The sequence below is a fragment of the Prinia subflava genome, chromosome 1, assembly GCF_021018805.1.
Source record: "Prinia subflava isolate CZ2003 ecotype Zambia chromosome 1, Cam_Psub_1.2, whole genome shotgun sequence".
Classification (NCBI taxonomy): Eukaryota; Metazoa; Chordata; class Aves; order Passeriformes; family Cisticolidae; genus Prinia; species Prinia subflava.
The window spans coordinates 135,918,727-135,933,179 of NC_086247.1; the positions used below are offsets into that span (position 1 = coordinate 135,918,727).

The 14,453-nt window shown below is 39.0% G+C and overlaps 1 protein-coding gene across 1 annotated transcript in view; it reads left to right on the top strand.

Annotated features, from left to right (window-relative positions):
• Positions 1-11,499, top strand: part of SPAG6 (sperm associated antigen 6) — a 37,888-nt gene extending 26,389 nt beyond the window's left edge. The window contains exons 8-11 of the mRNA XM_063413704.1: positions 1,024-1,215; positions 2,402-2,518; positions 5,270-5,415; positions 7,619-11,499. Coding sequence (XP_063269774.1) covers positions 1,024-1,215; positions 2,402-2,518; positions 5,270-5,415; positions 7,619-7,685 — 522 coding nt within the window. The 3' untranslated portion in view covers positions 7,686-11,499. The remainder of the gene's footprint in view (positions 1-1,023; positions 1,216-2,401; positions 2,519-5,269; positions 5,416-7,618) is intronic.
• Positions 11,500-14,453: the final 2,954 nt, after the last annotated feature.

The following is a 14,453-nucleotide window of genomic DNA, read 5'->3' on the forward strand; positions in this document are numbered from 1 at the left end:
AATGATGTTATGATGTAAATTGATAGTTCCATTGCATGGTACTCTAACCTGGAAAGGATGAATTTTGAACAACGATTTTTGGGATCATACTGGACAAACACTTCATTGTGGTCTTCTGTTGTAATGCAGTGGCACAACCCGCTACAATTTAGTCCTTTGTGGTATGGAAGAGTAGAAATGAAGCATTATTGGAAAAGAGAAGTTAATCTATTTGTTATACTAATATATATAGTTCCATTGTCTGTGTTTGAAAAGTGTCTTGGGGAAAAAACCCAAAACAACAAAGCAGAAATCTGTGCAGAAAATAGCAAAGAAGGATTCATGGGATGGAGGAAAAGGTTTTTTTGGGATAGAGGTTTGGTAGCCTTGCCTTATCTGAAGTAGCATGAAATGTTTCCCATTGAAGTGTTTTGGCATAAAATAACAGCTATTTAGTAGTTGTGGAGAAAGTGTAAAGACCCTGAACCAGAACAACTCCAGTAACAGCTGGATGTGAGATCTCCATCTCTTGATGTCTGCAAATCAAGAGTTGAAACCCTTCTTGAAGTGATTGGGTGAGTCAAAGATGAACTACGGGACTCAAGAAGAGGTTGAAATTTAGTGCTGTGGATAATAAAATAGAAGGACTTAGTGACTGAGCCCTTCTGGTCTTAAACTGATTTCATAGAATCATAAGCACTCAAATTCTTTTATTTTCAGTCTGAGAAAAACTGCCACCTTTACTCAGTACAGCCTGAATTACGTTGTGTATTCTTTTTCTACCTAACATTTGCATGTTTGTTCAGACTGCTTTCTGACTTAGAACACTGAATGTTTCTTTTTAACTATATTCATTAAGATCTATTAAAAATTCTTGCAAATCATGATGCTGTAAAAATATGACACACTGGCATGCATTCTCTTACAGCTTTTTTCAGAAGGAGAGTGTAAATAGAGAAACATTTTCTAACTATCTGTATCTGTTTTGCATTGTCATTTCCTGGTCTACATTTGTAAAGGTTGTGCTTTTGATTAATGCTACAGGGAATACCACCACTGTGTGCCTGCTTGATAGAAGAACATGAAGATCATATTAAGGCAGCAGCTGCTTGGGCCCTGGGACAGATTGGAAGACACAGTGCTGAGCATGCACGTCATGTTGCAGTAGCAAACGTGCTGCCCACACTGCTCGATATCTTTGTGGACACACGCAGCTCAGAAGATCTTAAGTCAAAAGCAAGTAGATTTGTAGTATTTGCAGGATGGTATATGAGTTGTAATTAAGAGGTTTAAGTGCTTAAAAATGACTAAATGATATGTGTTTTTATTGATGCTCACTGAGTCACAGCTTTCCTGGGTGCAGAGTGTCTGAAGGCTGTGTCATTTATTAGGGGATTGACTGGTCCTAATGCATGTGCCTATGGTGTATACCAAATCATATGCTACAGCCACCACAGTCTAATCCCTTATTTTTTTCCCAGTTTAGATCAGAGTTGCATAGACTCATAAATGCTGTAATTTCTTGTGACTCGTTTCTAATTATCCACTTCTTTTTTTGCAAGTATAAGCTCTTGTAGAAAATATTACAGTCCTTGTAATAATTTTGCCTACATTTTTATTATTATAATAAAACTGTAACAGCTAATCAAGAGTCTGCTCTTTAAAATATGCAACTGCCCATGTTTAGGGCCTTTCCTTGTGTGGTAGCTAGTAGAGCTGCAGTTTAGTAAAGTGTATTTCTGAGCAACAGTAAGTGAACTAACAGAAGAGTGTAATAGGACAGGATATGATCTCCCATGTTGTATGATGGTTCTGCTCATTCCACTAAAATACCACATTCCAGACCTGTAAAGTAACTTTTATATAGTAATTTCCAGTGGACCCAAAAATATTGAAGCCAAATTAGCTGTACCTGTAATCCTGCCCAAGAAGGTCATTACTGTTTGTATCAGTCAACAGTGAGTTGGTTGTCAGAAATATGCACAATTATTTCATTCTCTTTCCCCCACTGCCTGGACAGTGCTTTGCTATCCCAGACCAGCATCTTCTCCTAGTAATCCTCTTCTAAAATACAATCTTTTAAAACATGTTTTGATTTAACTTTCTTATTATATTAGAGTACTTCAATTTACCTAAAGGGCCTACTCCAACTTTCATTGTAGTCAAAGGAAAATTGCCATTACTTTGACCATATGTAACATAATAATAATATGATGCACTGTAGGTTTTGAGGTTTAATAAATCTAAGTAGAGAATTGATTCTTCATTAAGTGACCTCATAGATATCATAGTCTCTATTCAGAAATTGCTCATTGAAAATTCTGATCAATTTGCTTTTTTGATCAGGCTTCAGTGATATGTATGAATTCTTGTTGTTTTCATTGATATCTTAATAGAGAAAGTTTATTTTGCATTTCAATAGACTAAGAAAGCCTTAAAGAATATTCTTCAGAGATGCACGTATCTTCCAGCACTTGAACCACTGCTTCATGAGGCCCCTCCCAATATTATGAAGCATATTATTGGGCAGTTTAGTAAGGTAAGAAAAGGCTCTGCTTGGTGAGTAATATGTTAATTGCTAATTGTTTCCCATTTAGCAAGGAATCTGTCTTTCCAAAGAAGAAGTCACTCTAAAGGTGTCATTGTTTTCTCAGGATCCTCAAGCATCCCCTTCAAAAGCAGTTTGGATCCTGTTTTTTTGTCTGATACAGCTGGATACTGTTTTGTTTGGAATCTGCCATAATTCATCCTAAGACTGGGAAAACTGTTTCTTATAGGCAAGGTGGTTTTTCCTTCCTTGCCTCTTGAGATTGAGTGGAATATTAACTCACGTGCAAATATTTTCACTGAGCCAATGTATCACATAAATCCCAGTCACATCTGTTTTAGATAAACTACAAGCTGTCTGTACAGGAGTGACTTAAGTCAGATATTTTAGAATAATATAAAGGCTTCACTCCTTTTATCCTGATTAATTTTCAGTCTCAAATAAGTGTAAAAATTCCAGATCTGTTCTCATCCCTCTCAAAATTTTGGAAGTTAGTTGTTAATTACATTGTTGATTTGCATGCAGCATGTAAAGGTGATACAATTTATTCAAAACATTTAACATTTGTGAGTAGTTGCTACCTAATTGGGAGACTTGCAGTGTTTGTCATGTTCAGCTTGTGTTGGGAATCCTGTCCAGCTCTGGACTATGTTTTGTGCAGTACTCTGCAGTGTAACCTGTTAGCAGGGTATACCAAGCTCTGTTGGTGAGGTGTTCTTTCTGGAAATGGCCAAGTAAGACACTCTCTATACTCAGTTCTGATTATGACAGATCTACCAAATGCTGTTGGTAGTGCAGATTCCTGATTATGTTGCCACAGTTTAATTTGTCCTGTCTTCTTGCTAAGAGTGTTCAAAGACTGGAGATTTGCACAGAATCCAGTCCCTTTTGCTTCTCTGTCATGACTGGAGCTATTAATGAGCCAAGTGCATAGCAACTGGTTATCCAGTGTATATTTGAATGTTGCTTGCTATTGAAATGGTTTTGTGCCCTTCATATCAGCTGATATTTTGTTTCATTTCATTTTTCTCCTTTGCCTACACATGATTAAACTATGCTTGTCTGGCGTTTGCTCTTCTGAAGTACACTCTTAGAATTAAGTTCTCTGTAGTAAAACCATTTTTCTCTCCTGTACCATAGCTTGGGAATTTCCTATTATTAGAGCTGTGGTCTGTTACTTCTGTGGGCTTATTTAGGGCACAGTAAAAGCCTTATTTCCAAGCTGTGCTTCAGAATGGGGTGCTATTTGTTTTTCATGCTGGACTGTGCATTTTAGCATTAATGTTTTCAGGGTTTGTGCAATTCTGTGCTGTCTGAGGTTGAACTGGGGGAAGGACTGTGTCTCAGAAGTGCTCTCTCTCTTAAGGGCCCCTTCCAAGAGAGTTTTCTGCTGTCTTATCCAGTCTGGAAGTCACAGTGTGGAGGAGGAAGGCAGGGAAAGGGCCATATCCTGTCTCCTTGTTAGTTCCTCCTTGGCAGTTCTTGTTGTGGGAGATATGTGAAAACAGAAGTCTGTTCAGTTCCCACAACGAAAAAATCACAGTTGTTCCTGACACTTCTGTGGAGCAAATAATAGAGAGAAGTCTCTGTGCTCTCTGCTTTTTCTGTACCTGTCTGTTGATTTTGTACAGCCTAGAGGAACCGCAGGAACGAATGTTGTTTGTCTGTATGCATGGAAATAATCTTGTTCTTTTTCTTCATCCTTTTAGGCATTCCCTTCCTCATTTGAGGCTCTTGTTTTACACTGAAATACAGTCAAATTTATGGCTTAATGTCTGACCAGTGTGGAAGCTTACAAAATGCTTTTCCCTCATAATCTGTAACTCTCAGGGTTGGTTTTAAATGTATCTGGTTTTGCTGTAGATGCAGCTGACATCTTGCATTATCCTTCTGTCTTTCTCTCTCTCTATTTTTTTTGTTTTTTAATAATATTGCAGCCCTATGGGCCTATGGACTACATGCTGTCATTCTCCCTAGCCTGGCCCAGCCCCCACCTCCCTCCCTTCATTCCTCCCTCCCTCCCTCCCTGCCGTCCTCTGGACAGAGCTGTGTATTGGCATCACTCAGGGAGCACAGAATGTTATTGTCTGATCATTTCTGCTTCTCATCCCCTTTGGCTGCAGAAACTTCACGTTTTTGCTTTGTGTGTGTGTTTGTAAAAGGCTTCCATGGCTACACAGTGTGTTAAAGGATTTTAATATCTAGGAATTTAATAGTAGCATGTAATGCTTCAAGGCTGTATTGTTCACTTGCAACAATTCTCAGTATTGTTTTCATGCACTAATCTATACTAGATTCATTATAATGATATAAAATTCAGCTCTACAATTAAACTGTGGGAATTGACATAAAAGACCCGAATAACTTGGTTTAAGTGGAACAGATGCTGTTGTTATTCCATGTTAGTGTTCTGTTTTTATTATCTATTTATTCTCCACAATCTTATTGTCTCTGTAGGAATAATTCAAGAAATATTATTTATGTAAGGATAAATATTAAATTCATTATTTTGTATATGTTATATATTAAAGTACATGATAAATTATGTTGTAATCATAAAGGGCTTAAGGGTTTTTTTCCCTATACAACTGAGTGTTATAATACAGTAGTCATTACAGATGTTGTTTCTCTGATTTTTCCCTTTTATCTGTCCTCTGAATTAAAAACAAATAAGCAATATTTGAGCCTAGTGTCACAGAGATTTTTTAAATATATTTTTTAAATGTACTATTCTGTGTGTAGGTGTTACCACATGACAGTAAAGCACGTCGTCTCTTTGTAACAACTGGTGGACTTAAAAAGGTACAAGAAATAAAAGCAGAACCTGGGTCACTTCTTCAGGAATATATCAACACTATTAACAATTGCTATCCAGAGGAAATAGTAAGGTAGGGAAAACGAAATTTAAAGAATTCATACTTGTAACATTGTTAGACGTTTTTCACAGGAACAACACAAAGGAAGGATTTAAAATAGTAATTTAACTCCTATGTGAATTTTGGTTTTAATAAAACCAAAGCGTAACATGTGGTTAATTGCCCCAGTGGTAACACAACCTCTGGACACATGCATTAGAACGCTTTCTCTTTTTGTCTTTGGAATCAAATTTCTTTGTCTGTCAACAAAGCCCAAATAATCAGGCTCTTGTAGGAAAGTGTGACGAAAAGTCACTCTGCGCTGCCCAGATGGACTCTGAGTTTTCAGTATAACCACTCATATTTATGAATGTTTGTGGGAAATTTATTTTGGTAACTTATTAGTGGATTACTTAGGCTCCAGAATACAGGTATTGGTGAATCTTTGGTTGCATACTTGACTTTCATAGTAGTGTGTCTGAACTAGTGTATTCAGAGGCTCCTTTGAAACTTCCTCTGATGTACAGAGGGTCCAGAGCTCTCCTGCACAGTTGGTCTGCCCACAGCTGCCCTTCCTCCCTGAGCCTCATCATGAGGCTTAAGTGTTATATAAAAGGACCTTACACCAGCTGTCTGCACCAAGTTGAACTTTGCCCTTAATGAATACAGAAACACTATTAAATAGCTTACAGTCAAAATGTCACCATCCTAAATTGTAATAATGAGAGAAATGCCCTCCTAGATTCTAGATATCCATTTACCAGTCCTTCACTCCATCAACACATCAGAAGGACATTGTACTCATGTACTCCCTCTACAGGCTCTGAAAATCTGCATCATCAATTTTAATTATAGCACTGGAGTTCTTCAGGTAATAGTAGCTAGAAACTAAGTCTCACAAAATGAAGCCCTGTTTGTCTCCACAAAGAAAAGCCAGTGGCTGTCAAATGGGTAAAAGCAAAGTCATAAAAAAATTTTATGCTGCAGCTAGTACTTCAGAGGGAAAGAGGAATTTGTTTATGCTTTTCTGGATATTAATAATATTTCTTTGTTATAGCTACTTTTCTCCCTGTAAATGAAAAAAGGTTACTCATCTAGCCTGGGATGTAATAAGGAAAAAGGCCCCTCTGAGCATCTCCTGCTTGCCTGTCTGTGCTGCTGCCTGATGTTGGTTGTGCTGCCTGAGGCACAGCAGCTGTGATAGAATCCAGCTCTGGGTTTGTCCTGGAGACCTGTTATTTTAGGCTGTTTGCAGACTGAATACAGTAACGTATTGGAAAATTTGCTTTACAGTCACAGAAGTAATATGAAATTTTAAAAGAATTAAATTATGCAGAAATTATCCAGAAAATTAAAATTAACAAGGTAAATAGATTTTCCTTTAAGGGAAATCATTAGTTGGGTGGTTTTGGTTTTTTTTAATACTTTAGGCCTACAATACATGGAGGTGTGTTCCTCTCTATAGCTGAAGCTTTCAGGGCTCAGAGGTGGCAATTCACATGCCTGCAAAACTAGAAATATACCAAGATGTATGTTTTTAGAATAATACAGTATTAAATTTCAGATAGTCTCAACCTGGAAAACAAGAACTAAATGCAGCTTTAATGCTTGCATATTGGATCCATGTAGTGGGTCCATTGTGGAAAACCAGTTGAAGGAGAGCAGGACAATAATGGCACCACAGAGTCCTACTCTAATGAAAACTTACTGGAAAGTGTCTATCCTTGAGTGGCGTTAGAGAGGGAAGGTCACTGTGACATTTTTTTTGTTCCAGAACCAGTGTCACTCTCATGGATGTAGCCTTCATGTGAGTTTGGGGTGTGTGCTTATGTCTGAGAAACAGCAGCAGACTATTGTCATTTGCAGCTGACAGATATGTGTAAACTCATGCTTTTTTATTAAAGGCCATAATTTCAAAAGAAGCCAACACCTACATTTCTTAATAAAGACAGTGCTTATGGCAGCTGAAGCTGAGCCTATCTAAAATGTAGCCACTTACCTACGTGCCCTGAAAGAACCTAAATATATTTTTAAAAAGCTGACTTACAAGAATAAATGACAATGTAAGTTGAAAAGTAGGTTCTTAAAACATTGTTGGGGAGTAACTGTAGAATTCCTTGAGCAGTGTTTAATGCTAAGATTTTTTCCTGATGAGCAGAAATATGCATTGTGTTTCATTCCTTTGCACAGAACATGCCTTGTAGTCTAACAGACAAACAAAATGTTTCTCTTTCAGGTACTATTCCCCTGGATATTCTGAGATACTTCTGGAAAGGGTGGAAAATTACCAACCAATTTTATAAACTTCAGTGTTTTATTAGAGCTGCATTTCACATTTATGCCTTTATGACTGTAATACAAATACAGCTGTTGAAAGCCTTGCTTGATTCTTAAATCTCCTTCTACTTTTCAAATTACTGAAAATGCTCAGTGACTCTAGCAAGCTGTATTTTGTTCTTTATAAACTTGTTTGTTGCTAAGGTTTTGTTCCTTTTTGTTTTTCTTTAACATTACTACCAGATATTGCCACATATATGAATGGAATTTCATGCAGGGGTGATGATTTATTACAGAAGCTTTTTTAGAATCAGTCATTTCCTTTTCCTTCCACAAGAAAGGTTTGTTATCTCATTCAAATTTTAGCCTTCTCGCCACTATTACCATTTTCCCCTTTTGCCTTTGCATATTGTTTGATGCTTCCCAAGCTTAATGATGGAAAAAAGCTGGCCCCTGTGTTTTTTCTAATAATGGAATTCTTTCTGCACTGAGATATGTCCTACTGCTACCTTTGAGGAAGAAAAGTGTTGTGATTTTGCATGTCCAAACATGTTAGTAGCAGCTAAACAAAGAAATAATAATCAGATTATTCAGATCTGAAGATGATACAAGGGCTGAATTCTGCATGATATGATCATGGTGGTGATCCTGGCCTGGTAGATAATACATCTTGTGCAAAAGTCCTCTTAATTAAGGCAGGATTCACTGTGGAGGAAAGGAACACTACATTGCTTGTTCCTCTTGAGAAGGACAGAGTGAACTCAGAACTTCCATGGACACAAAGGGAAGGACCCTGGGAGCTTTGGTTCTGCAGGAGTCAGCAGCACATTTGTGTGGCTCAGAGGAGAGGAGATTTGCTTGGCTGTAGGAGCGCTGTTAGCAAAGTTCTGAGCACATTCAGAGGAAATCTGAGGACACTTAGGTCGCACAGGTTGGACTGATGGGACTAAGGCAGCTTAGGATTTATCCTTCAAGAGCTGAAATAGCTGAAGAGTTGAGTTAAAACACCTTTGGAACTTAAGTCTTGTAGCTGCAGGTCACATCAGTGTAGAGGTATGAGTTCTTTTCCATCTGTAGAACATCCTGAAACAGTGTTTGCTGTTTTTTGGAGAGTGAAAAGACTTTCACATTCTGCTTACACCTCTGGTGTATCACACAGCAAAAAACCCTCTAGTCTTCCCTAGATACGTAACTGTCATTTACCATTTTTTGTTCTAACCATTTTTCTTTTTCTCATTTGCAGCAGTTTGGGGGTGGTGATTTTTTTGGTGTTTTGTTTTTTCAAAAACTACTAAACAGAAGTTCTGGAATGGGATATAGAAATACTGGCAGCCACAAGGCAAGACAGTGTTTGAAAACCTCCACTGGAGAGAAATGTACCAACTTTCTTAAGCATAAAACTGAATGGGTTTATAAAAGAAGGATAGTCTCATCTATTACTTGTAAAGCAGGAGCAAAGACTGATTGCAGTTGGAAATTATTTTGAGTGGCTTTTTTTTTGTGAAATTCCAAATGACTATTTTTTATTCTTGTCAGCATATTTTTCAACAGTTCACAGAAACATTGGTGGGCTATCCTGTGTATTTTAACACCAATTTTAACATTGGTGTTAAAATTTATTTCTACAGAGGGCTGTGCTCCTGCTGTGAGGTACTCAGTGCTGTCAGACTCTGCTTTTTGGGAGGAGCTGGGGTTGCACAGTACCTTACTGTATGGAGACTGAGACAGAAACTGTTGGTGTCATGAAAGTTGGTGTAGAATCCACACCAGATGGGTTCTTTCCTTAGCCCACAGCTAAGTGAAAAGTCTTGGAACTGACTAGCTTCCACCAAATGCCTTTTTGTTTTTAGTGTTTATATTCTGACATTAATGCAAGGATATTCTGGCACTATTAATGCTAGTGGAAAAACTTTGAGACTCTTAACAAGATTGTTGTTAAGAGTAATACTCAATATTATTTTCTCACGTGCCTTATGGATACTTAAAAATCAAACCTTGTACAATCTGAAACAAAGTGCAATGGAAGGGCTTCAAGACAGTCTTGAAGGATCTGAAGCCTCTGTTTTCCCCAACAGAGCAGAAGAGGTGCAGAGGGCTGTGTGCAGATGGGAGGCAGCAGAGGCGTGGAGCTGTGTGTCCCCAGAGCTGCCTCGTGTGCTCGGGAGCCCCCCCACCCCACACAATGCTAATGTATATGTTTTGTGCAGAGAGAGCAAAGAGGCTTCAGTCCCCTGACAAATGTGCTCCTGCTGTGTCACACTGTGCTACACTGTAAGGATTCCACAGGGTTAAATTTCAATGCCTAAACAATTTGTTCACAGTCTTTTCACAGTCTTTTTCTGATTCCTGACAAAGGAAATGATTGCACAAGGCAAACCTTCAAAGCGATCTGATTGTGTAGAGCACAATCTAAATCAGAGCTAGCATAAATACATCTTTACATCCGCTGGGCAGCTCTGGCCGAGGCCAGGGGCTGTTTGGCCTCTTGTTGCAGGATCCCTGGACGATGCCACATCCCATTAGGCTGTGGCAGTGCAAAGTCCTCTCCCACGTTGTTTGAGACCCCCACAATTGTTCTTTGCTGGCAGGCTGCGTCTCTGCCTTGCACAAGCACCTTGTGGCTGGAGGCTTCCTTAGAGGTACATCAACATACATGTCGACACAAGACAGATCTAGCCTTTTACAGCAGAATCATTGCTAATTTGTATTTTACTAATGTAACTATGGCAAGAGTTGCCTTTCGTGTAGTATTTCACAAGGTGTTTCTTCAGTGTTTCTATTCCATCCTTTCATTTGGTTTAAGTCATCATCTAAAACTATATTAATGTTTATTATAGCTACTCTGGCAGGCTTCAAGTGTGTATCATTTGTCTCAATTTCATATAATAAAATGTAGATTTGCATTTTAATTCATTCAAATTGATGTGAATGGGTGACTGTGGTGCTAGAGAAGATGAACAACAGGCTCATTTTGCAGCTTGGCCCTTACCCTGCCTTTGGATGTTTGTCTCAGCTTACCACTCAATGGTGCCTACTTTGGAGCTTAGGACATGCAGGCATTTCAAGTAAGAGTCCCTCTCACAGAGGTGGCTTATAAAGACACACAAAGAAAATTAAGCCAGTGCTTTGGCAGAAATAAATGTAAGCCCTTAAATCATTTTGCCTGTTCCTTTGACTGCACCATTGGGACTTTTCAACTCAAGTCTCTAAAGATCTTCTCTGGGGGCCCGAGTTATGATTTTTGTCTGCATTACTACAGTTATTATTACATGTACAGATGTAAACCAGGGCCTTGACAGAACCTGTAGATGTGTAGAACTTTTACCATATTTCATTCAGCGGATGGATTAACTGGCCTACAAAAGCTCCTTTCTTTATCTGAATGACTGGAAACCTAGAGGATCTGAAAAGGGGAAATTCAAGGAGTTCAACTCTTGTGCATATAATATGTTCTGCATGTCCAGAGGGATTTACCAAGGGATTGCTTTGTCTCATCTGAAGTGATCAAGCTGCTGGAGATCTGCATCTTAACAAACAAATGAACAAAATGTTGAAGGAGTTGAATGGAACTGGTGGAGGAAATTAATCTCATTTTGTGAAGTAAAGCTTAAAGTTACTGTAATTAGGAAGTGGATGGAGTGTGAGTAGATCTTCAAGCGTTCTTGATTTGGTCTAAGGGGTTGTGAATTAGCCTGGCTGAAGGGGAGTTTTAAGCATGGAAAATGCCATGGGATGCTTTCAACTTTGTTATTAATTGGAGTCCTCTGATTTCTGGGTATGTAGGAGTTGCAGAGAATTGTCTCCCCATGTGAGGAATCTGTGAAAGCATGCTTGGTTCAATTTCTTCCTTAATGGCTGCTTGGTTTCCAGTATCTTGGTTGCTGGAATTTTAGATCTCCCTTTGTGACCAGGGGGGAAAGGAAATGTGGAGTAGGACTGGATTGCAAAGGCAGTGGTTCCACTTCTCACACTGACATAGGATTGCTTTTGTGGTCTTGGATAATTATTACAAATCCCTATGATTCATTATCTTCATCTGTGAAGTATCTGTTCTACTCCTTTGTTAACTTACAGAAGTGCTGGGAAAATTAAATTCATATGAGCGACTGATACAGCAGAACTTCTTTATTAATAATGCCATATTCAGAAAGAAATATTGTTCAAGAACCTACAAAAAATTTACCTAGCAATCTTGGAGATGCTGATTTTTAGAATTAGAGTTGAAGTAAAGTCAATGAATTTTGTGAGTTTCCTCATTTGACACAATTTAAAGGGATCAGAGAAAAAGAGGAAATTATTATATCTTGTGACTATACTAAAACTATTGATGTTATTTTTGTATAATACTTAACTGATAATATTGATGCTACTGTGCTTTATTCTGCAGCCAGCTCTGTAATTTAGCTTGTGAAAACACTAATTACGTTATTACCGCTGTACCGTATTTCTAGATATGGCACAAAAGACTGAGTTAGAAAATATGTCTAAGCAATACTAATGCATATTTTGATGATGGGAATGCCTTTTAAAGCAGGAAATACTTTTGTGCTGCCTTTGTCGAGGAGTTACTCCTGCCTGGGCTAAAGCTGTTTCATGGCTGTGTCCCTCCCGCCCGGGGATGGGATCACGAGGTGCTGAGGGCCGGGGCTGTGTCCGTAGCACAAACAACTTGTGCTCACTCTCATCAGCAAGCCATGGAGAGGAGCAATGCAAGGCTACTGATGTCATCTGCTCAGCATATTTCCACTGAGCTTTTGAAGGCTTGCTTTTTCTTCATAAATATGTGCTTGTTCTGACTTCCAAACTGAATTAAATTATAGGTGCCCAGGTTAATATTAGCTGTTCTGTATTTTATTCCTTTTGTAACAAAAATTAAACTTCAAGAAGTGAGAAAAGTGTGTTAATGTATTTCTTTAAAACAAAGCTTTTGATTACTTTTTTGTGTCAAATTTAGCAGCAAACTCTTCATAATCTTATGACAAGATCTGTGCCCTTTGCTCTCAAGGAAAGTTTTGTCTTCACTGATGCAGACTAGTGATGTGTTTTATCCCTGTTGTATTTATAATTAGCTCTGATGCCCTCTGAACACATTCACCTTTCAATATTAGGTCAGTGTTAAAGCCGTTATCAACCTAAAAGGCTGGATTATTATCAGAACCCAGCCTTTGTTGCCCCACAACACTATAAATTATATTTCAATCTATTGTTAAAAATTAATAATATGCAACATAGAGGTCTGATGGAATCATGTTAATGAGAATGCTGAAGCTTCATTGACTTGCAATATCATTAGAGCTCTGAGACAGGTTTATAGCCTTGTGCAAACTGTATTTGTGTTGGTTTAGACACAGTATTTATTTGGTCACACCCAGCCAAATGTTTCCTTACTAAATTAAAATAAATGCTGGTTAGCTCAATGAACTACAAAGATATATAGTGCAATTTCAGCTTCTCAAGGCACAGAAAATAAGCCCCAACAATGGAAATCAGCAAAGAATCAGAAATTATGGATATACTAGAGTGAATATGAACAAAGAGGGAAGCGAGTTCACTGGGTTGGGTGCAGTTAATATGTTGTGACTCAAATAATGTGTAAAATTTGGAAAGAACAGCTCTCATTTGTAGTCTGCCCTGGTCTTTATGTAACTCCTCCCTGTATACACATATGTACACACTTGCAAGCATAGTCAACCAAAATGTAATCAAAATTGTATCTGTCTGCTTTCACAAGACTTGCTTCTGTAAAGCATCTGTAGGGGCTGGTGGAGAGCGGGTCGTGGGCAGCTCCTCTGCTCGCTAATGCCACCCTTGTGGTACTAATTTTCATCAAGGGCAGCAGCACACATCTGATTTCCACTGCTGTGAGAATCGGGCACTAGATCTGCATCACCTGTGCTCCAAACAGCTGCTTTTTACTGGAAGCAAGCAAGAAGCAAGAAAATAATTTCCCTGCTTTCTTCTCCAGCAGTGCTTCAAATGAGGGAAGGGTAGGAAAGTCTTCCTAGAATTGGGGAATGGCTCATGCTCTGTGTTGGAAACATAACCTGCAGCCATGCAGAGCACGAGACAGAAAGGGAGGTTTGAAGAATCAGTAACAGGCTGGTGTTGCAGCTCTTACCTGCTTTGGGAAATGGGTGTTAAGGAACCTTCAAGTTTCTCCTTTCATGGGTAACACCTCCATGCTGTAGCTGTCCCTGAGTTTGGTCATGGGGCTCTGCCTCCTGCTCTGGGGACAGGTGATTGCAGCAGTGACACTGTGGCAGTGCTGCTCGTGCCAGCCAAGCATTAGATTGTGATTCCTACAGACATTTTTGTTTTATGGAAATGGAAAGGAGGATAATTTAAGTGATTTATAAGCAGTTTAACAATACAAAACTTGCTTTCAGTCATTCCAGAGCAAATCCTGTACCAGCTTATCTATGAAGGCTACAAGGTTTTGGAGCTCACAAGAGACAGGGAAATTTGACAGTGGGAGGCTGAAGAGGGTTCAAGGAGAGTGGGCCTTGTGCCGGTGCTGCTTGTGCACTGTCACAGCTAGTGGGTGGAACTGAAAATGGTCTGTCCTTAACTCCATGGTCAAGACCCCACCCTACCTTGGACAGAGTATATCCACACCCAGAGCAGATGTCTACAGGGTTGAGAGATTACAGATTCCTCTCCCTGCCTCCAAGCCATGCCCACTTGGCCTCAGTGCACCAACCTTACCTGGCTGCCTCTGGCACGGTGAGGACTTCCACCTCCTCAGGATGTCCCAGGGGTGATGTTCATAGTGCTTTGAAGCTACCGTTCATCAG